General features: G+C 41.7%; 1 protein-coding gene across 2 annotated transcripts in view; it reads left to right on the top strand.

Moving 5' to 3' along the window:
• The window catches only part of CNTNAP5 (contactin associated protein family member 5), a 724,101-nt gene that overhangs the window by 604,575 nt on the left and 95,930 nt on the right, over positions 1–23,596 (top strand). For both annotated transcript variants that reach the window (XM_087819922.1, XM_087819923.1), the window contains one exon: positions 8,929–9,150. In XM_087819922.1, coding sequence (XP_087676048.1) covers positions 8,929–9,150 — 222 coding nt within the window. The remainder of the gene's footprint in view (positions 1–8,928; positions 9,151–23,596) is intronic.

Genomic DNA, 23,596 nt, shown 5'->3' with positions numbered 1-23,596 from the left:
GAAGTAACAACTGACAACCCAACAATAACAAATTGTAAGAAAATATTACAAACAACTATATGGCAAGAAATTGGACAATATGGACAAAATAGATAAATTTCTAGAAACCACAGTCTTCTAAAACTGAATCAGGAAGAATCAGAAAATCTGAATAGACTGATTACAACTAATAAAATTGAAGCAGTAATAAAAATTGCTTCACAAGCAAATTTTACCAAACATTCAAAGAACTAACACCTATCCTCTTCTAACTATTCCAAAATATTCAAAAGGAGGGAAGACTTCCAAGCTCTTTTTATGAGGCCAGCACTATCCTAATTCCAAACCACATAAAGGCACTACAAAGAAAGAAAAGTATAGGCCAATACCCCTGCTGAAATCCTCAACAAAATATTAGCAAACCAGATCCAACAATACATTAAAAAGATACTACAACATGATCAAATGGGATTTATTCCTAGGATGCAAGGTTGGTACAATATCCACAACCGATTTAACATGATACACTAAGTAAACAAAATGACAGATAAATATCATATGATCTTATAAACTGATGCAGAGAAATAATTTGATAAAATCCTGTACCTATTTTTTTTATGAAAACTCTTAGCAAACTGAGAATAGAGGGAATGTACCTCAACATAATAAATAAAAGCAATATTTGACAAACACACAGCCAACATCATACTTAATGGCAAAAAAAAACAACAGCATTTCTTTCTCATGATCTGGAACAAGATAGAGCTGTCCACTCTCACTACTCTTATTCAACATAGTACTGGAAGTTCTAGCCACAGCAATCAAACAAGAATAAGAAATAAAAGGCATCCAAATTAGAAACTGTCCTTAGAAAACTGTCATCATTTGCAGATGACAGGATACTATACAGAGAGAACCCTAAAGATTCCATAAAAAAATTCTGGAACTAACAAAGAAATTCAGTAAGTTAGCAGGATGAAAAATAAATCCCTGGAAATTCATTGCTATTTTATACACCAATTATGAACTATCAGAAAAAGAAAAAGAAAATAATCCCATTTATAATTGCATCAAAAATAAATACATAAGATAACTATGAATAAATTTAACCAAGGATGTAAAATACCTGTATTCAGAAAATTATGGGACAGTGAAGAAAGGAATTGAAGACAATACAAAGAAATGAAAGCATATACCATGTTCATGGATAGGAAGAGTTGACATTGTTAAAATGTCCTTGCTACCCAAAGCAATTTACAGATTTAATGCAATTCCTATCAAAATACCAGTGGCATATTTCACAGAACTAGACCACATAATCCAAAAATTTATATGGAGCCACAAAAGGCCCTGAATAGCCACAGCAAACTTGAGAAAGAAGAACAAAGTTAGAGAAACCATGCTACCTTATATCAAACTATATGACAATGCCATAGTAATAAAAACAACATGATACTTGCATAAAAACACGCATATAGATCAATGGAACAGGTTAGAAAGCACAGAAATACACCAACACCTTTATAGTCAATTCATATTTGACACAGCAAGCAAAAACATAATGGGGTAAAAATAGTCTATTCAGTAACTGGTGTTGGGAAAATTGAACAGATATGTGCAAAAAAATGAAACTAGACCACCTTCTTACATCATACACAAGAATAAACTCAAAACGGATTAAAGACTAGGCAGTAAAACCTCAAACATTCCTCTTAGTGATATTTTTATCCGATATACCTTTCAGGCAAGGGAAACAGGAAAAGTAAACAAATGGAACTACATCAAACTAAAAAGTTTTTGCACAACAAAGGAAACCATCAACAAGGCAGCCCACTGAATAGGAGAACATATTTGCCCATGATACATCTGATAAAGAATTAATATCCAAAATTTATAAAGAACTCATACAACTTGCCATGGAGGGTGTGACTCAGTTCATTGGAGTGTAGTCCCATGTACCAGAGGATTTCAGTTTCATTCCCAATTAGGGCACATACCCCAGTTACAGGTTCAGTCCCAATCAGGGTGCATGCAAGAGGCAATTGATCAATGTTTCTTTCTCACATTGACATTTCTCTCTTCCTGTCCCCTTCCTTTCTTTTCTCTCTAAAATCAATTTTTTTTAAAAAAAGTCTCAAGACAAAGGATCCACACTGTGCTCTCCCTAGAACATCCATGCCTTGAAAATAACGACAACTCATAGAATTCAACACCAAAAACAAAACAAAACTTCAATTTAAAAAAAGGACATGAATAGACACTTCTCTAAGGAGGACATATGAATGGCCAATGGACATATGAAAAATGCTCAAAGTCACTAAGCATCAGAGAAATGCAAATTAACACCAAATAACATATTACCTCACACCTGTCAGAATGGCTACCATCAATAAATCAACAAACAAGTGTTGGCCAGAATGTGGAGAAAAGGGAACTTTCATACGCTGTTGATGGGAATGCAGGTTGTTGCGGCCACTGTGGAAAACAGTATGGAGGTTCCTTATGACCCACCAATTCCACTTCTGGGTATATATCCCAAGGAACCAAAAGCACTAATTCAAAAGTATATATGCACCCCTATGTTCATTACAGCATTATTTACAGTAGCCAGGGTATGGAAGCAACCCAATTGCCCATCAATAGGCAAGTGCAGAAGAAAGCTGTGATACCTATATATACAAGGGAATATTACTTGGCCATTAAAAAGAACAAAATCCTACCATTTGCAACAGCATGAATGGACCTAGAAGGCATAATGCTAAATGAAACTATTCAGTCAGAGAAAGAAAAAGACCATGATTTCACTTATACATGGAATCCAAACAAACGCTCTCATAGATACAGAGAACAGACTAATGATTACCAGGTGGAAAAGGAGTTGTGGATTGGGTGAAAAGGTAAAAGATTAAGAAGTACAGGTTGGCAGTTAGAGAACAGTCATGTGGATATAAAGTACAGCATAGGAAATATAGTCAATAATATTTTAATAACTATGCATGGTGCCTGTTGGGTACTGGAAATATTAGAGGGAACATGTTGTAAATTGTATGGTTGGCTAACCACTATGCCATACATCTGAAACTAATAAAAATTAATATTGAATGTAAACTTTCATTTAAAATTTTAAAAAATTAAAAAATAAATTTAAAAAGAACAGCATTTAAATTATTAAAATAAAGTGCTTTTAATCACCATTTTAAATACTATTTATATACAAACACTGGTAACAGTTATAAAAAGACTTGTCAATTTATTAAAGCACATTTCCCAAACCCCTATTCCAAGCAATGCTTTATTTAATCCAATTTCCTGTTGGAACCTAAAAGCAGAAATGAAAGAAGCACTCTGTATGGTCTTTGAGGGACCTGAAATCCATGCTCTTCATCAAATTTCACCAGCCTTCTCCCAGTCAGTATGAGTTACTTGCTTGTCAGTGCTGGAGAGCATTGTGCACCCTAGGAGAAAATTAATGGTACAAATTCTAGAACCCACAGAGTGTTGTGCCCTGCGTTGGAGCTTGAACTAAAGCAGGGCCTGTCCAGAGAGGCTCCTAATGTAGCTAAGACAAGCAAAGTGCTTCTGGGAGGTCTGAACTTCTTCCCTGAAAAATTTGAATGCCGCCCTTAGACTGGTTCCACATGCTAGAAGAAGCAAATACAGAATACACACTGCCGAGGACTGCAATGAAGTGTCCTGGCTGTGTTTTACAGGATTTATAGCCAAAGCTTCTGTTTGAGGGGGGGAAAATAACAGTCGACCTCTCTGCATTTTTCCAGGGTCATTGTTCAAATACCTCATAAATCATATTGTTCTGAATTTAGCGTAATTTTTCAATGGCTCCTTTCTCTGAAAGAGCTCTTATGAATTATCTGCTGTCCATGCCACTGTATCATTTGACCGAATTTGTTGGAATATCCTCTGTGCTTGCTCTCCACTTTTTATTTTGATCTATAAGCAAAATGGACAAATATATGTTTAGCCTTTCAGCTTGTTTCATATTTCACTGTTTCCAAACTCTACCTGCCCCCCCGTCTCATAAATCTAAGGAAGTACTTCTCTTTATATTCAGCAGTTCCCAAGTCTATAAGATGGACCTTTTTACCAAGTTTATCAGCCATGCCAATTGCCTTTGGGGAACATAGCTTGGGACTGAAATGGAGCCATTAACTACAAGATGGTCCTGGACAAAGTTGTTTTCTGCTGGGGCAGTCTTCTGTGCTAATGTACTATGGAATATATATTTCAGGCTCTGCAAATACTGGAAATATCTGGGGTAGAATTAGGGAGATTTATCCATTAGCTCTGCCTGGGCTAGAACCATGGTCCATTGACCCACTTTCTGTTTCTGATTATAGTGCAAAGAAATAATAATTATATTCACTTGTAATTATTGACTGAAACATTTATTCTTTATCCCCAACCTAGTAAGGAGGATGGTAATATCTGCATTTAACTTTTGAAAACATTGAAGGTCATGTAGGTTTAGTGACTTGCAAATAAATGTTGGAGCTGGAGGTCAACCAGCATCTTTTTGGTTCCTTTTACCCCTATATGACCCTAATTTCATTCTTTATAGGAATGAATTAATACGGTTCAAATAGGCAGTTTTCTGTGTGTTTTTTTTTAAAAGAGATCATTTACATACCATAATATTGAACTTTTAAAATTGCACAATTCATAGGGTTTCAGCATATTCACAAAGTTGTGCAACCATTACCGCTATCTAATTTCAGACTATTTGTATCATTTCCCCCAAAGAAATGATAAAAATCTCATATCCATTAGCAGAAACTCCCCAATCACCTCTGCCTCCAGTTCCTAGAAACCATTAATCTACTTTCAGTCACTATGGATTTGCCTATTCTGAATATTTCTTATAAATAAAATCATACAACATATGGCCTTTTGGGGTCTGGTTTCTCTCACTTAGCATGTTTTCAAAGTTCATCTGTGTTGTAGAATTTTTCAGTACTTTATTCCCTTTTGTTTCCCAAAGAATATTTCAGAGCCTGGAGGCACCACATTTCATTTATCCATTTATCAGTTGATGGTCTGGGATGTCCCTGTGTGTGTGTTATGAATAATGCTGCTGGTAACATTCCTGTACATGTTTTAGTATGAACTTATGTTTTCTATGCCCTTGCATAGGAACCTAGAGGTGGGATAGCTGGGTCATGCCATAACTATATGTTTAAGTTTTTAAGGAACTGCCAAACTGGTTTTCAAAGTGGGTGCTCCATTTTACATTCTCACAGGCAAAATATGAGGATTCGAATTTCTCCACAACCTCACCATACTGGCTATTGTCTCCCTTTCTGATGATAGACATTCAATAGAGCTAAGATGTTTGTATAGTACATTTTATATCCTGAATTTTGTATTTCATTTTGTAGACATACTTATATAATTTGTCAGTTTTAATGATTGCAGAGTAGTCCATCTGGTGGAATTGTTTCTGTGTATTTAAGCCCTCCTACCACCAGAGCATTTTAGCTTAGCAATAATGGGGCTCTGTTCCCAGATCTGCTTGTGTTCGGATTCTGGCACATCTACAATCTACAGGTGGGACTATAGTTGTGTAACTCAACCCTATGATTTCTGGTTTTCTCATCTATAGATGTAAAAAATGTGGAAAATTCAGGAATCCCTCACAAAGGGTTGTTGTGAATGTGCAATGAGCACTTCACAAAGCACTTGGGATGATGCCTCACATAGAGTTTCACTAAATACTTGATCTTATATTGTTAAATTTTAGATTATCCCAATTTTTGCATGTAGATAATTCTGTGATAAATACATTAATCAATTATTTCCTTAGTAATAGGATTTGAGTGAAAAAATAATATGTATATTTAGGTACACTTTACTGGTTGCAAAAAACCTACTGAAAAATTCTCTAATATTTACCTTCTTGACAACTTATTTTTGTTTTACTTTTTATTACAGAGAAATTCAATTATATACTCTAGTAGAGAGAAGCGTTTTTGAACCTCATGCACCCATTATTTAGCTTCAACAATTATCAGCTCATGACCATTTTTTTTTAATCTAAATGCTCACATCCACTTTTCTTCTTTTATTATTTTGAAGCAAATGCCAGATAACATATCACTCTATAAGTGTTGCAATATGTATTGCTAAACAATAAGGACATAAAAGCACATATTCATAGGATCATTATCATAAAGTATTTTAAGAACTTTTTTTAAATATTATGCAAATAGTTTCATTTATTTTTAGTTTGTTTGATGTTTTCCTAAATTCATTACAACCTAACTGATTTCTAGGTCACCACTAGCTTACTCATTACCCAGGATTGTCTTCATGCTTGTTCTAATTTTTAATTTAATTATATCACTGTTATTAAGACCATCTATCGTTTATTGAGTTCCTACTATGTGCCCTGACTTTACATAATTACTTCAAATCTTTCTACCCACCACAAGCCTGAATTCATCCCTGTTTATGTTTGAATAACCTGAGGCTAAGTGGGAGCCCGTGAGAACTAGAGAATGGCACACCAGCTTCCAAGTCAGTCAGACTGCGTGGCTGACTCAGACACGCAGCTTCTGCAGCAGCCCCGGTCTCCGGGCTACTTCTCTTAGTTCGTTCCACAGGTGAAGGCCTGATCAGCCTTGAGCTCCTCTTTCAGATCTTCCCAGGCTACTCTGGCCCCTGGAGACATTCAACTCTGGGAATGATTTACTGTCGCTCACACATCATACACCAGGCTACCTTCAATCAGTGTTTCATTTGTTTGTTTGTGTGTTTGTTTAATGTGTGTCTTACCTGTTCAGAATATAATCAGCATAGTTCCTTCCACCAGGTAGGTGCTCAAGAGATGTGCTAATATTGGGATTGTGGTCTGGAAGTAGTGTGATGGTCATTGATAGAGACTTTCAAAGTTAAGATTTGTCTTCTATTTATCTTGATGATTTTGGATGTTCAGACAAATCAATCAGAGAGCTTAAGTAAACTCTTAACTTATAAACTATAAGAAACTGAGAGAATAATAGAATCCAGGGGTTTTGCTGAACTTCCTTTACATTGAAACTGATAATACCTAACCAATAAAAATAGGGGAGGAGGGATGAGAGAAATTTGGTAGGACATTTCTAGTTAAAAAATTTTCATTTTAATTAAAATTTTAATTTTAATTTTCTGTCTTAAGTATAAAGAAAAAATGCACTATATGTGTCCATATTTAATATGCTACATAACAGAATGCTCTGAATTATACTTACTTTTGAACACACACACAAACCAAACATCAAATAAAAAACATTTTTCTGTTAACTAAGAGGTAGTAGCTCACAAGGCAGGCAATATGTCCCCAAGGAACTTAGTTCACTCAAGGAAAGTACTTGAATCAAGCTGATAATTAACCTGAATCCTCCCTGCCACAAGTCTCCACCGCACATCTTTGCAATCAGGAGGAATGACGTGACCTGTGTGGCAAGTGTGATGTCTTTCTCTGAGCCTTTAGCAAAAGTAAACTGGTATCCCCAACCTGCTAACAATATGCATAAATAGGCAACCTTCATTTTTTGTTGGTACAGTTGCAGGCTGTTATAGAGTTTTCACAAAAGTAGAACAAATTTGCAATAGAATTAGAAAGCAAAAGCCAGGTTTGATTATGTCCTAGTTACCACCAATTCAGTGAGAGAATTTCACGGGGAACTAGGAACATACCACATGTCCGTTGGAAAGAGAAATCTATTATGCCAATACGGCTCACGTTCCCTGTGCTACTTCCATGACAGGGTTTTGCTGCCAGATCTAAGCTATGCTGTTCTAGGAAGAAACCTTGCTGTACAGACAAAACTGAAAGTGAACTTCAGAGTAGCCTCAATTAGAAGAAGAGAATATCTCAGCCTCGGTATAGATGCACAGACAATAAACAGGTTTTATAAGTAAAGAAAATTGGAATGAGTTCTGGCTGAATTATCTTCTGATCTGGGAGTCTGAGAGCAAACGGGTGGGAAACCCTCGAGTGCTTTCCACACATCATCTTATTATCCCCAGGAACGTCGGGGTAGGATTCATGCTTCCCATTTCCCAATGAGAAAACAGTCTTCACAGCTCCCACCTTCCTGCCTGGGGCTGGCCCAGCGAGGCTTCCGATCCAGTGCTGGAGCCAAATCCCGTGCTGGCTCCGTGAAGCTGCAGTGGGGCGAGGACTGCCCAGGAAGGCCCTGGGATTGGCCTGCTCCTGCCCCTGGAGTGCCATCGGCGTGAGCTGCCTCCTTTCCTCGCGGCGGGGGCAGAACGCTATGCGATGTGGCACCGAGGCCTATTTGTCCCAGGCTTTTCTCTTTGGAGGATTGGATACCAATCCCTAGACATCTAAAAAGCCAAGTCTGGTTGTAGGACGCCTATGCCTTTCTTACTGTTTCCATGGATCCCTCTCTTCTGTTTCCATGGGGCCTCTCACTTCCCCCAACACCATGGAGCACTGCTGGTGTCTTGCACAGTGTCCGACTCTCACTAATCTAAAGCCCACTTAAGACCCTCCTGATGCACAGAAAACACAAACCAGAATTGTTTGCATCTCCGTTTTAAAAGTAAAATGGTCCCAGTGAAATTTCTCTATACTATGCTGGAGGCAGGGACATTTTATCTTTGCTTCTTGAAAAATGAGCCTGACACTTGGTAGTTATTCCGCAAATATATATTAAACTGGACCTAGATTTCACAATGCAAACCCCAGCTTGCTCCTTTAGCTGTGCAATCTGCTCAAGGTTCTTAACCTCTGTAAGCCTCAGATTCTCATTTGTAAATGAGATTAATGACTTCTGCCACTTGAGAGTTATTGTGGAAAGCATATCATATAATTAATGTACAAACCCTCACACAGTGCCTGATGCATAGGATCAATAAACAAGCTATTATTGTTCACTGAATAGTAAATTCATATTTTAATGTGTTTTCTCCTCTTATATTTTGCAGAAGTTTCTGCTGTTTTTGAGGCTGGTACTTCAGTTACTTATGTGTTTCAAGAACCCTACCCAGTGACCAAGAACCTAAGCCAGTCATCCTCAGCCATCTATGCAGAGTCAGCTGCATCCAAGGAAAACATCACACTTAGCTTCATGACAGCTTGGGCACCCAGCCTCTTGCTCTATATCAATTTTTCTCAGGACTTCCTGGCTGTCCTGCTCTGCAAGAATGGTGAGTACTGATGGCAGGAAGCCTGACAAAGAGTCATGCTGGGATAGAGGAAAGTGTATGCTCTGCAGAACTCTGCAAAATTTCAACCTAAATTTGGTCTCACCTGAGCAGCTTATTTCCAGACCTCCAGGCAAACCCTTGATTATGAGTTACACTTAGTATTCCAGGCCAGGTTCCATTCATCCCTGAAGTCTCGAATGCATTGACTTTAATTTACCTCAGCTGTGCAGCAGTAATTCTTTATTATTTGGTCTGTGCTAGAATCCATCAAATGTAAAAGAGAAGATCATAAGTGTATCTGAATTTCAGAAGGACACTTGTCACATATATCCTGTCATCTGTAGTGCGGTCTCCTTTACTGAGACTATTACAGCAAGGGGCATACATGCAGGCTGTATTCATAGGAGTGAGTTGTCTGCGTTTTGAAGAGAAGGGGTGTATGTGAGTCATAACCCTGTGGGATATGGCTCTGAGTCCTGAGAATGAGATTCTGAAAAAGAATGTGAAAAATTATGGACTATGTGAAGATTAGAGGGAGAAAGGAGTTGGAACCCACTTTATATGGGGAAGAGGAAGGGTGCCAGTCTTGATAGCTGTTAGGAAAAGTCAGGTTTTCTGCCCTCAGGACTTAATTCCAAGCTGCCATAATAAGGACCATCGACACAGTCATGGCAAGGACACTATGAGGTCAAATTCTAGAGGAGCAAACAATTATTAGGATAGGCAGAGAGGGCAAAGATGTCGACATCCCTGTAGTCAGGTCTCAAAAAACACTTTTCTGTCATCAAGAATATGCCTTTTCTCTTCTTGCGATTTGCTGATGTTATGAGATGCACCTGGGCTTCAGAACCACCCCCACAGGGTGGGGCATTGAAGGAAAGAGCCTGAGATGCGCAGCTCAGCTTGCATTGTGCCCCTCCAGACCTCAGACAGAATTTTAGCTATTTCTCTTGCTCTACTTTTCCTTGTTTTTCTTTTTCTTGTTTTCTTTGTTTCATCTTGCTTTAACTATTTACAGCATTGAAAATGGAGACTGATGTATGCGCCTAAAACAAGGATCAAAACTAGAAGGCCTCTGAGTTGAATCAGGCCTGAAGCACATAATAACAAAGTACAACTAGAAATAACAGGATTCATTCATTCTAAGAACAACATGACGGAAACAAAAAGGAGAGAGGGAGAGAGAGACGAGAATGACAACTGGTAACTACAGGACTATTTGGTCTTGAGGAGCCTTCAAAAGAGTAAAGAAACAGCATGGGCTTTAGACCCCTTGTCAGCAGACATTTGCATGATTAGAACCATTAGTTCCTAGTCTTTCACTCCATCTTGCCCTGTGAGGTTGACCAGGCGGGTGGAGGACACTGAGGCTTGGGTTAACTGATTAACAAGGCCAGCCAGCTAATTCATGGCATAGCTGAGACTAGAAACCATATCTCCTGATAATCAGTCCAACAACCTTTCCTTTAAACTGATGACCCTGCCTTGATGTGGTTGAATTACAAGTAAGATAGTTCCAGAGCGTGGAGATGCAAGGTTTTGCCCAAGGCAACTCTTGTGTGCAGTCCCCTAAGCACATCGAACCTGCCAGGCTGTTCCTATGGACATAGACAATGCACACCAGAGATCACTATATCAGACTAAACACATTCCTCCATGCACTCTATTATAACATATACTCTCTGCTGGGCTCTCTTCTAATTAATGTGCACATTAATTCTCACAACAGCCCTGTGTGATTGGTGGTGTTAATATACCCAGCACTGTATAGTTATAGAAACTAAGACATAAACATTTAATATCTTGATTAAAATTCTACAGCAAGTAAAGAGAAGAGCTGGGATCCTAGCCTCTCTCCCAAGTCTGGCAACATGTTCTGTACACTTCGCTGCAACAGCTAAACTAAGAGTGTGATTTATTTTTGAAACACATCGTGTTTTGAAAAAATTTGAATTTATTTAATTGGGAAGGCATTCTTGAATTTTGCCTCATTTCCTATTTTCTTATACTCTAAAGCCTCATGTCACTGAAAGATGTACTTGACCCAGTGGATACTTGCATTTTTAAAACCCTGGCTACACGGGGGAAGCAAAGAGACACTTGTGCCTTGCTCACTTGTTTGTGTGAAGCTTAGATCTCAGTGCAAATGTAACAGTGTAGGCCTTGCAGCTCCGTCTCATAGGACATAGGTGTCCAAGTGTGGTTAACAATGGGGTGCACCCCTCGCTTTACTCAACTGCAGATGATCACCTCCCAAACCCCCAGCCCCACTCCCCCACCAATGGTTTAGAGAACTACTATTGCAGTAGACAGTGATGGGTGACTCAGAGAGTTAGGATCCTGGACATATCCTGCCATCTCTGTTCACGGCAGAGGCATGACTAAGATATGTGCTCATTCCTGTATCCTTTCACTGACTCTCTAGCCCCAATGCACAGTATCAGGGACTCTAAAGACCAACAAAGATAAGCACGATAGGCTGTTTTCTGAACAATAAAAAAGAGAGAGAGACTCAAAAACTTCCTTAAACTTCCCGGAAGACAATCTAGATATACAAGGAAGCCAAGTAGCTCATATGTCTCAAGCAATCCAACTAGAAGTTAGATTTTGCCTAACTTTAAGGATGAATCTCCTAGGAACGCAGGGGTTATAATAATAAAGTAAAATACCTGGAGTGATAGTGGATTCCTTGTATTGGAGGTCATCAGAGAATAACTAAATGATGATTTATTGGGGATAGAATTCCAGCAGTGAATGACACAGCATAACAACCTCCGAGTATCTTTCCAAGTCTGAGGTTTTGTGATTCTGTATTGCTTTCCTGTGTAGTGGGACATTTATATTTCTCTCTGCTAGGGCTTCACTTGCGGTCTTTAAATGCTTCAATGAGGAATTAATGATTGGCACCCTTACAGCTTGTTCCCAGTATGTTAATAGTGTTAGGCCACTGGTACGATGCCAGTGAATAATATTGGTCTCACTGTACTATACAGGGGCAGGAATACTTTAATGTGACTTGGATACACTTTTGTGAAAAATATGCCTCTGAAAATACTAATAGAAGTTAAGAATATTTACAGGTTGAAAAAAGAGATTAGGAGAGCAAATCTGGTAAAGGGCTCACTGGGAAAAGTCTTTCTCTGGAAGGTTTTATAAGACTGATTCACACCTTTCTGAGACGGAGCTGAGAGTCTTCTGTTAGTACAGGTTGCTTAACCTTTCTTTGATTTAAGGTGCCTTTGGGGATTTGTTGGAAATTAGGATGAGAGAGTCACTCTTCAAAGCGGTTCTTTTTGTCTCTCAGGAGGAAGAAAATGCCCACAGCATGTCAGATGAAATGGCTCCCGTCGCGCACTCTGGGTCAGGAAGCCAGGGGTGAGCACGGGTGGGTGACCTGTGCAAATACTGGACAAAATTCTTGGCTTGCAGATTCATTTATAAAAAGGTGCCGAGGCCGAAAAAGAGGAGCAATGTGACTCAAAGTCATGTTTGCAAGCCTCTCCCTGGCAGAGGCTGGATTTGGCAGGTTCAGAATTCTTTGCCCTTTATCTTTTTCTTGAAATTTCTCCCACTGGAGACTTACTTAGGTTAAGCTGCCCTCTTATCTTTTCAAATGAAAACAGGTCCTTCTTCTTAAAGGAAATATCATTTTAATTCCTGGGAAGAAAGAATAGTGGCAGAAGAGAGGCATTTCTGAGTCAGAGTCTCGGGAGAAAGGAGCCCTTGTGGCTTCACAGCCGGGGCTTTGGGCCACCGGCAGCGCCTCAGAAACCTGGGCACTGGTGGAGAGGGGCCCGTGGAGGAGGGAGAGGGCGTGGAGACAGACGAGGGTGTTCTAAAGATCCGCTACACTTTCACAGCGCTGCACTGAGTGATGGCTCGGCCTCTCCATGGTTCCATGGCGCTCTCTCCCCAAATCTCTACATTTAACAAAGACTCACCGAGAGTGCACCGTGTGGCAGGCGCTATTTCATGTACCAGAGAGACCAAGGTAGAGAGGGTCCTGTCCTGCCTTTAAGGATCTATTCTGGGAAGAGAGACATAACACATACTAAGGTGACAATATGACCTGAAAGCTAGGATAGCATCTATTAGAGGTCCAGTAAGGCAAAGAAGAAAAGGGTGAGTGGGGGGGTCAGAAAGCTACGGAGACAGTGTCCCTTGTGTTGGGCCATGAAACATAAGTAAGTTTCTCCAGGCAGACACTATATTTTAAAAATAAAATAAGATGCTTCTTTATTCTTCATTTTCTTGATTTTAATACCATTGTGCATGAAATTATATGTGTGTGTGTGTGTGTGTGTGTGTGTGTGTGTGTGGTGTCCCAAAATATGTATACACACACTTTGATTATAAAAGCAATGTTTATTAAAAATACATTTAATTTTCAATATTAAGCTACCAGCTGTATACATTTTTGGGGAACACCCTGTATATATTTCCCCAATCAATCCCCTATTCTACTCTTTTATCATCTGTCCCTCTTAGCTCCCTGATAGTAGAAATAAAAAATAAAATATAATCTATGACCCTGGCCCAGGAGCTCAGTTGGTTGGAGCCTCATTCTGTGCACCAAAAGGTTGCGGGTTTGATTGATGGTCAGAGCACATACCTAGGTTGCAGGTTTGATTCCCAATTAGTGTGCATATGGGAGGCAACTGATTGATATTTCTCTCTTACATTGAGCTCTCTCTTTCTCTCTCTCCCTTCCTTTCTCTAAACATACCCTGGAGTGAGGATTAAAAAATATATGTGTTTATATAAAATATGTGTTAATTCTAAGGCCATCAGTCTGTAGTCAGGTCATTTTGGTGCAGTCTAAACAGGACTCCTGTTCACCATCCCCTGGTGGCTACCCAGTGCCTTCCAGCTCTGAATCATTCCTCTGACTCCTTTTAATTAATTTATTTATTATATGTCTTTATTGATTTCAGAGAGAGGAAAGGAAAGGGAGAGAGAGAGAGAGAAACATCAATGATGAGAGAGTCATTGATCAAGCCTGCACTGGGCATGTCCCCTGACCAGGAATCGAACCCTGATCGCCTGGATCCTAGGTCGACGCTCATCCGCTGAGTCACGCCAGGCTGGGCATTCCCCTGACTTTCCTTCACTATTTCCTTTTTAAAAATTTATTTTCAGTGTTGAAAGTTTTACAGATGTCCCCTTTTTCCTCCATTGACCCCTCTATCCTTCCCCTCACCCCAGGCTTTACCACACTACTGTCTGCGTCCATGAGTTATGCGTATAAATCTCCCCCTGCCCTTTCCCTCTGCTATGTGTTGGTCTCTTTCATGCTTCAATGTCTCTGAGTCTATTTGTTCAACAGTTTATTTTGTTCATTAGAATCCACATAAAAGTGAGATCATGTGATATTTGTCTTTCTCTGCCTGGCAATAGCTAAGATCTGGAAACAGGCCAGGTGCCCATCATTTCCTTTTCATCGATCTTTTTTAACATGTACATTCATGAGATGTGCTGTCTGTGCATGTGACTGTACACGCCTCGGAGGGAACGATAGACCCACATGCTTTACATTTCCAGCAGCCTGAACCTGGGGGGCTCCAGAGAGGGAGTGTCTTCAGCGCCAAACTCAACAACTGCTCCCTGGGCTGAGCAGACCTAGGACAGTCCCACCAATGCCTCTTTCTCAGGGAGACCTTCAAAATTTGGTCCTGCCACCCCTCCCTGGCGCCAGCATACAGCTATGTGCTCGTCTTCCTCAGAGCATCAGGAGCTGGGATACACAGCCTGAGAAGAGCGTGCCGCAGACGCCTGTTTCCTGGCCTTACTGCGCCCTGACCACTCAGGCCTCTGGGTTTGTGTCAAGCAAACTTTGCTGCTTTTGAACTTTAATTTCCCAAAGGCCTGTTGATATCTCCTGGACTCTTTTTAGATTTGTTCATTTCCTTCATTTCTGGGCATTCAGATAATCTTTTCCTGGGAAATCCCAGGTCCTGCTGGCTGGTCCATTCTCTGTCTCACAGTAATGTGGATGTGACGCTGTGACCCTAAGAGATCGATCAAGAGTCCTTCCTTCCCACCTCCTCCAGTGGGAGCACAGTGACATGGGCAGGGATAAATGGCACTTCAGTGTCCTGCCTTCAATCCATGTGCAAGGGTGGACCTGAGGAGAAACGGGGCGTAATGAGAAAACTGTGTCCTGTAAATCCTGGCATCTTTCTTGCCCCTTGTCTCTGCTGCAGGGATTTTTATTTTTTAATGCTGTGGTGTGTTCAAACAGTAAAGCCCTGACTCCTGTGTCTATATTTAGGTTGAGGAAGTAATTAATGTTAAATGAGATCATAAGGGGAGAGCCCAGACCTGAAAGGTTTAGTGAGCTCATAAGAGGAGACACCAGAGCCTCTCTCTCTCCCTTCTCCACCTCTCTCTCTCTCTCCAACTCTCTCTCTCTCTCTTTCTCTCCATCTCTCTCTCTCTCTCTTTCTCTCCATCTCTCTCTCTCTCTTTTTCTCCATCTCTCTCTCTCTCTCTCTCTCTCTTTCTCTCCATCTCTCTCTTTTTCTCCATCTCTCTCTCTCTCTTTCTCTCCATATTTCTCTCTCTCTCTGACATGTGAGGACTCAGTAAACAGGTAAATATCTGCAGGCCAACAGGAAAGTCCTCACCGGAGACAGAATTGGCTGTTGCCTTGAAATTACTGGCTCCCAAACCTGTAAGAAAAGTAGTTCCTATTGTCTGGGCCACCCAGTCTGCAGTATTTTGTCATAGGGGCTCAATGAAGCTGAGACAAAGGTCAGATGAGGCCACAGAAGTAGATGTAAAGTATATAGCCTGTAAAGTGCAAAATACATTCTATTTTTCTCATTGATTATAACAGTATAGGAGAGACCAGGTCCTCCTGGCAAGCCTGTCTTTCGGTGTATCTTCTTCTCAGAAAGAGCAAACGCATGCTTGAGTTATCAGAGCATGACAGTGAAAGCCAGGATTCAAGATAGTTGGGATTAAATTTTAATGCAAAGAGGACATGGAAGTTGCCCACCATAGAGGCAGAGCACCTAAGGGGAGGCGTTGCCCCGAGGAAGGAAAATATGAGGCACATTGTGCCCACCTTGCACCGCAGCTACTGCTGCTAGGCACCGGCAGCAGCTTTTTCTGTACAAAAGCATGAAAACAAAGACAAAAATGTAGCAACACCTTTCCCTGCCACCCTCTGAGCCAGGCCTTTGGGGAACTTGTGGTATGTCTCTAGAAGAAAGAGAGACATATATGGAGAAAAATATATGTTAAAAAATCTGAAGAGCAGGGTATATGTGCAGAACTAATGAAGAGCTCTGCTCAGCGCAAGGCTGAGCCCAAGGAGACACAGCTGGGGAGATAGGCAAGCACTTGGGAAACCCCACCTCAGCCCACCGCTCCGGCTGTGCGGCTGGCTGGGTGGCACCAGACCGGGGGCCAGGGCAGCTGCCGAGCCAGGCATGTGAGGCCCTGGGTGAAGAACAGTGACCAAGCACTAGTGTGGAAATAAGGCTAAGAAAAACGACAAAATACAATGAGCTCTACAGACATCTTTGTAGCATCTACCCCATGCACCTGCTAGGCCTATCATGCCAAAATACCACAGACCTGGTGTCTTAATGTACAAAATTTATTTCTCATAGTTCTGGAGATGGGAAGTCTGAGACCAGTGGGCCAGCAGGTGTTTGGTGAGAGCTCTCCCCTTGGGTTACAGAGAGCTACTTGCCCTCTATGTGCTCACATGGCCTTTCCCCAGCAAGTGTGGGGAGAGAGAGGGAGAGAGGGAGGGAGGGAGAAGGAGAGGGAGAGAGAGAGAGGGAGAGAAAGAGATAAAGAGAGAGAAAGAGAGAGAGAAAAGTGAGAAGTAAGAACCTAAACCCACTCTCTGAGGTCTCTTCTGAAAAGGACACTCATTGCATTGGATCACAGCTCTACCCTTATAACCTCATTTGACTATAATTACCTCTTAGGGGCCCTACCCCAAATAGAACTACATTGGAGGTAGGCTTCATCTTATGAATTCAGTCTGTAATGCTTGCCATGTGCCAGATGCTGCCGGTGTGCTCATAACAGAAGAATGAGTGTGCTATAGTTGGCTCCCGCAAGATTACTGAGGTCAGTGTCCACGGGCCATTCACCTTTGTAATGTCAGCATCTAGCTGAGGACCTAGTACATGGTGAGCCTCAGTATCCTTGGATGCAAATAGGAATTTTCAATCTCTTAGGAATGGAAGGTGCATACCTAGCAAGTGTGAGAATAGCTCACAGAAACCAGGAGAAAACCTTGTAGGGTTACAGCGGGGCCAGGTGGGGCAGGGAGGGCAGCTCCTCGGTGCACCACGAAAGGCCCCTTCATGCAGATGGGCGTGAATACACACGTATGAATGACTACTGATGGTGTTTGCTTGTCTGTTTTGTTGTTGTTAATTCTCACCCCAGGATGTTTCTTCCATTGATTTTTAGAGAGTGGAAAGGAGAGGGGAGGGGGGAGTGAAATGTCTATGTGAGAGACATATCAATTGTTTGCCTCCTGCATGTGCCCCAAACAGGCCAGAGATCAAACCTGCCGTCCAGGCCCGTGCTCTTGACCAGGAATCAAAGCAACCCTTCTGTGTACAGGCTGATGCTCCAGACACTGAGCCACACGGGCCAGGGCAGAGTTGACGTCCTCAACACTGCGCTTCCTGAGGTCTCACTCCATCACTTGTAGTGTGTGTGTGAGAGGCAGGGTTGTTGGGCAGCAGGGCTCTCTGGGGCCTACATTCTTTCATATTATTTTGAGGACCTCTGGGGTCTTCTCACTTTGTACATTCCCAGTTTAGACACCTCTTCAAAAATTTTCCAAGAATTGAGCAACACTCTGTTTTCACAACAAGGCTGAATACTTACAATGTAGTGTGAGAATCAACAGAATTGTTATCTGCTCTTATGTGTCATTGTAAGAAGAGAAAGGGCCTTGGTTTCTTCCTCCGTGAAGTTGGGAGAATTGGTCAAGAGTCTGGCAGTGTCCTTGGGTTTAATGAGATTCTGTTTGTAAAGGGTTTGAGGAACTCAGATAAAAGATGTGAGAGAAACACAAAAAGGGGTTATTACAGAGCAGACCAAAGAGCATGCTGCTTACTGAGCTACCTTCATTTCTTATTTTTTAAGCCAGAGTGGAGAGACGGGGTGCTGGATGCTTAGCTTTTGAACTAAGCCTCTAATGAGAGGCTTAAGGATTTTAAAAGTAGTTAAGTCTGTGTGACAAAAGCTTTTATCAGAGAAAAGATCCGTTTTCACTCTACTTATACCACCCGGCCTATAACGCCCACGTCGTGAAATGTGAAACAAACGCAGCATGAAGCCCGGGTTCCAGATCCCTTGCTTCTCCGTGCAGTTAGTCTGGCTTGGGGCAGCAAAAAGGCCTTGAATTCTCACTGTTTCTCTTGATTTAGTTATTGAAGACATGCTTCCTCCCTAATAAGTAGCTTGGCCTCTCCGTGTTTGGAAAGGAGGGCTCTGGAAGTGGACTCCCCTGTCTCAGAGCTGAAGTGGGAGACAGTGACGTGTTCAAACTCCTAATTCTGCCTACACAAAACTGGGTCAACCAGCAGGACACAGTCCTTGGCAGCTGAGAAGTACAAGGGGCTTTGTGTGTGGGGAAAGGCAGCCTCTCGGCTGTATACATCACTCGATTCGTGCTCACAGTGGTGGCATGGAGTCACTCCTGACACCTCCCACCTCACAGATGAGGGGCCTTAGGCATAGACAGATTAAAGGACTCTTCCCAGGAGACACAGCAAGGAACCAGTTGGGCTGAACATCAACCCTACCAGTCTCACTCTAACGTGTGGATATTCTGCTCCATTCCCTGACCCTGCCTCTCACGTGTGTGCTGTCCTCTGGGAAGGGGCCCTTTTCTCTCTGGGGTTTGTTAGCTTTTGTGCAGGTTGGTCGCTCTGTCAAGAATGTTATGCTCACTTCCTGTGGTCCCCTACATGGCCTTGTTTACAAAACTCTGGTTAAAAGATGACTCAGACAGAAATGATACTAGTGCCCAAACCCTGCTGAGATATTTAAACTATATTGCCAATCAAGGAGGTGCCGGACATCTCCTTATATTGGCAGACTGCACTCTGCTGCACACCGGAGCACACGGGACTGATGACCACGTGAGAACTGTTACATTTCCTGTGATGCCAAATTCTGTGCTGCAGGCTGCAAGGTGTAGCTGGAGTCCCAGCTCTGAGACTTGCTAGCTAATTTGACAGTAACTGTCAATGGACATTTTGAAGTGAAGTAGCATATGGGGTATGCTTCTTTTCTGAAACCGTGATTTGGATGTTATTATAGGGCCAGGCAGAATGTTTTTGGTTTAGAAAAACCACATGTAATACTTGCCTGTTTTTATTTAAACATAAGGGATGAATGCACAACTTCACGATAACATAAAGAAACATAAAGAAATTTAAAAATGGAAAAAGGTAGGAAGTCAAAAAGACAACCAGAGCAGAGCTTAGGATGGGTGAGAAGTGTCACCACATTTTGGAGATCAGACAGCATGTGGAGGAGGGAGGCAGCTCAGCTCCAGACTCTGCGAGGCCTGGGAAGGGGGAGACATCTGGGCGAGGCTCAGCCCTGGGGTTCTGTGCCTCATGGCGGCCACTCGAGGCATGATGTCAGGGGAACAGGGGAAATTATTTAGGGAGCTGATGACCCTAGACACAGGTTTGCCTGTCCAGGCAGATAAGCAGGTTTCTTTCTGCCTCCATCTCAGAGGTCCAGAGGTATAGTCTGTAGCTCACAGAAAATAGATCAGAGTTTTCAGAGCCAAAGGCCAGACTGAGTTACAGGGCTGGAGCCAAACATGAAGTGACATCTGTCCACAGGGCTGTGGAACCCTGGCCTTATTTTTTTCCTTCTTCCAAGAACTCTTATAATCTGGCTTTTCATTCTCCTGCAAGACATCAGGTGGTTTTCAATAGAAGAACTTTATAGCCCCATGAACTACAGAGATGCCCCATTGAAAAAATAGCTTACCCATATGGTCACCTGCCAGTGAACCCCACCTGCTGACACTCAGCCCTGCACATGGAAAGTTCAACCCCGTGTACAGAGCCTCAGCCACAGTGTGAGCAGATAACCAGGGCCAGCCGATACCGCCAAGGTGGAAGATGGAGAACTTTTATCTTTTAAATTTTTTTAGGTACTTCACAATTTTTAGAGAAATCGGTTTCAAACTAGAAATCTATGCTTATTCACATTATCGGTTATGTGGGACGGATGGAGAAATAAAAACATTTTCATACACAAAATGGCAGAGGTACCTCATGCCACTGTCTGAGGCTTCGTAATTCCCTTTACTGAGAGGCTACTTGATATGCATGTTAGTTATTTGATGCTGTGTAAAAAATTAGCCCAACACTTAGCACCTTAAAACAGCAAGCATTAATCACCTCACACAGGGCCCTGAGAGGTCAGGAATGCGGGGTTGGTTTAGCTGGAGGGTTCTTGCTCATGGTCTCTCATGAGGTCAAACTCTGGGCGGCCTCAGTTAACTGAAAGGACTGGACAGTCTGCTTCTGAGACATCCTGTGGCTGCTGACTGGAGCTCTCAGTTATTTGTTCTTTGGTTGTTCCATAGGGCTGAACAGATGCCCCTTGGCCTCCCCTAGAGAAAGTAGTGAAAGGAGAGAGGGCAGGAGGGACAGAAGGTGGAAGAGATGAAGAGAGAGGGAAAGAGAGAGAGACCCAAGAGGATAATACCTAAGACAGAACTTGAAATCTTTTAGTCTAAATTCAATAGTGACACCTGGTACAATGTGAGGTTGCAGAGGGAGGTTACATAAAGGTGTGAATACCAGGAGACAGGCATCACTGAAGGCCTTGTTAGAGGCCACAGTGTGCTGTACCCAAAGAAGAAGTATATAACAAGAAAGCTGTGGGCTCTGGGAAACAGGTTACCCACCTCAGAACAGGCAAGGTGATTTTAGGGTAACTGCCTTGCAGAGCCCTAATTAGCAGCCTGTCTAAGCTAACGGTTCTCAACTGGGCATGGTTTTGTCCCCCAGGTAACACTTGGTAAAGTCTGTGGGCATTTTTAGTTATTAAGGTGAGAAGCAATACTGATATTTAATGGACAGAAGGTAGGGATGCTGCTATACTTTTTAAAGACCCAGGATAGTCCACCCACCGACCCACCTACACACACAAACCTGCACACACACACGCGCACACATACGTGCATGCAAATAAGTATCTGGCCCAGATGTCAGTAGCTGTGAGGTTGAGAAACCTGGTCTGGAATGAGACACAGGACAGAGGGCTTTTGGAGGGAGGCTCTTAGAAAAAATATGTAAGTCATAGCTCTCAGCAAAGGGTGATATTTACATCAGGCAAACAACATGGACTTTGAAATTCAACCCAACCAAGATTGCTGCACACCTGTACTGGGGGTCAGGGGAGGACAGGCCCATGTGTGCCTGGGTCCAGGAAAGGTAATTCCTCACCTATCATAATGAAAAGACAAAACATAATGTCTAAATTTGATAAGAAATAGCAATACATTTGATAAAATTGAAGGAAGATAACAAGACCACTGATAGAATAAAGGTAATTGCATATGAGGAGGGGCACCTGGGAGTAGGAAGGAGTGAGGCAGGGATTGCTTCCTCATAGTAAATCTTTCTATACTGTGTAACTTTTTAAATGCAGTATTTTTATAATCAGTATTTACATGCATAAAATAAATCTATTGCTTAAATATCAAGAATGAGGTATACAGTTTAGTTAATAGACAACTACTTCTTTTTCCCACCAATAAATGCATATAATTATGTAAAGGATGTTGGTTGAAGGCATCTGTGATGACTGTGTGCACAGGTGCACACATACCTGGTTTCAAATTTTTCTCTTAGTGAATTGAGTCCTTCCACAAATGAAAGGAAGAATAAATGAATGAAATAATTTAATTGGAAACATTCAATATGACAGGTGATTCCACTTCTTATTTAGATGGTCCATTGCGAGACCACTAAGAAGTGTCCTCATTGTCAGACCTATCTCAGGCCTTCACCTCCTGAGCTGCTAGAGCAGGACTCCTTCTTCTCAACCTTCTGCATGTATGTACCGCATCCAAACGCAGGCCTGTAAATTAGCTGCCCTTTAAATATTGGCTTTATTAGGGTGGTTCTGGCTTCTTTTGAAGGAAGAATATGCCCTAGCTGAGAGATGTCATCCATTCCCATGAATTCAGTTAGTGAGTATGTAGACCTTTGTAGCTTTAAGAGAATTCAGGGGCAACTTCATCCCACTGACTGTCCCACAGAACCCTCCAACTCCACACGTTGTAAATTGACCCCAAGCTTAGGCCCGCCTCCCAACACACACACACACACACACACACAGAGCTAGATCTTCTCTTGCTTGAGTTTGCCCTTCTCAGAAAAATGTTCTGCATTCAACTCAAATACCCAAGTCAGAAACCTGCTTTACTGATGCCTCAATCTTCTTCACCATCCCCAGAACCCATCAATCACATTTTATTCAATTTCTTTGCATTTATTACTTCTTCAGTCTCATTTATATCTACCCAACTTTTTATGCTCCCACTAGGATTATCTTTGTTCTGGCCACCTTAATCTCAGAATCAAAGTATTGCAACAGCGTTCAAATACTTCCCCAACCTCTAGGCCTGTGCCCTTTTAATTCTTTCTGACCAGGGTGATCTTTTTAAAATTCAAATATATTCATGTCATTCATTTTTCGACAACTTCCCATTGCCCTTGAGCTAATTTCCAAACTCTCCTCAATCCTAGATTTTTGCTTTCCTGTGAAACTTTAATTCTCATCATTCTCACACCCGCTGTATGCTCTCCACACATTGAATTATGTTTAGATCACTGAGGGCATCGTGCTCTGTGACACCTCAGCTTATTACACACTTTGTCACCTTTGCTTGCAACAGCCTTTCCTCTCCCAGCTCCACCCCTTCTTTGCCGGCAAACTCCTAGATTTTCAAGTCTAAGTTCAATGTCACTTCTGGGAAGCATTTCCAGTTCGCTCCCAAAGGTGGTGGAAGGCGACTCCCTGATGACTTCTGCAGCAACCTGTATACAAATGTTCATGATCTCTGTGAACTCGTGGGGTCCATCATCATAACACTAAGTGAAGGAATCAGCACTAGTCTAGTGCCATTCAAGGACCAGGTTCTATACACGACGATTATGCCCCCAGTATACACATTTTCTAGTGAAACTGCTTAAGAGCTTTTGATGACCACAGGGCACATTTTGTGTTTGTGTTTGTGCAAAAGAGCTATTTTAGAAGCTTATTCTTGTGGCTCAATCTTTAAAAGATTTCACTGTCATATCTTCCTGGTGCACTACAGCACAGCTAAGAATCAGAGAGAATAAATTAAAATAGATAACAACTTTACTTAAAAATATGAAGCTAAGGTGAGAAGAAAGCCTCACGAAGTAGAAGGTACTAA

Source organism: Miniopterus natalensis, chromosome 8 (genome assembly GCF_054644295.1).
Source record: "Miniopterus natalensis isolate mMinNat1 chromosome 8, mMinNat1.hap1, whole genome shotgun sequence".
NCBI classification, from domain to species: domain Eukaryota; kingdom Metazoa; phylum Chordata; class Mammalia; order Chiroptera; family Miniopteridae; genus Miniopterus; species Miniopterus natalensis.
Note: the sequence above shows the minus strand (reverse complement) of the source record. Positions and strands in the feature narration are given on the sequence as shown.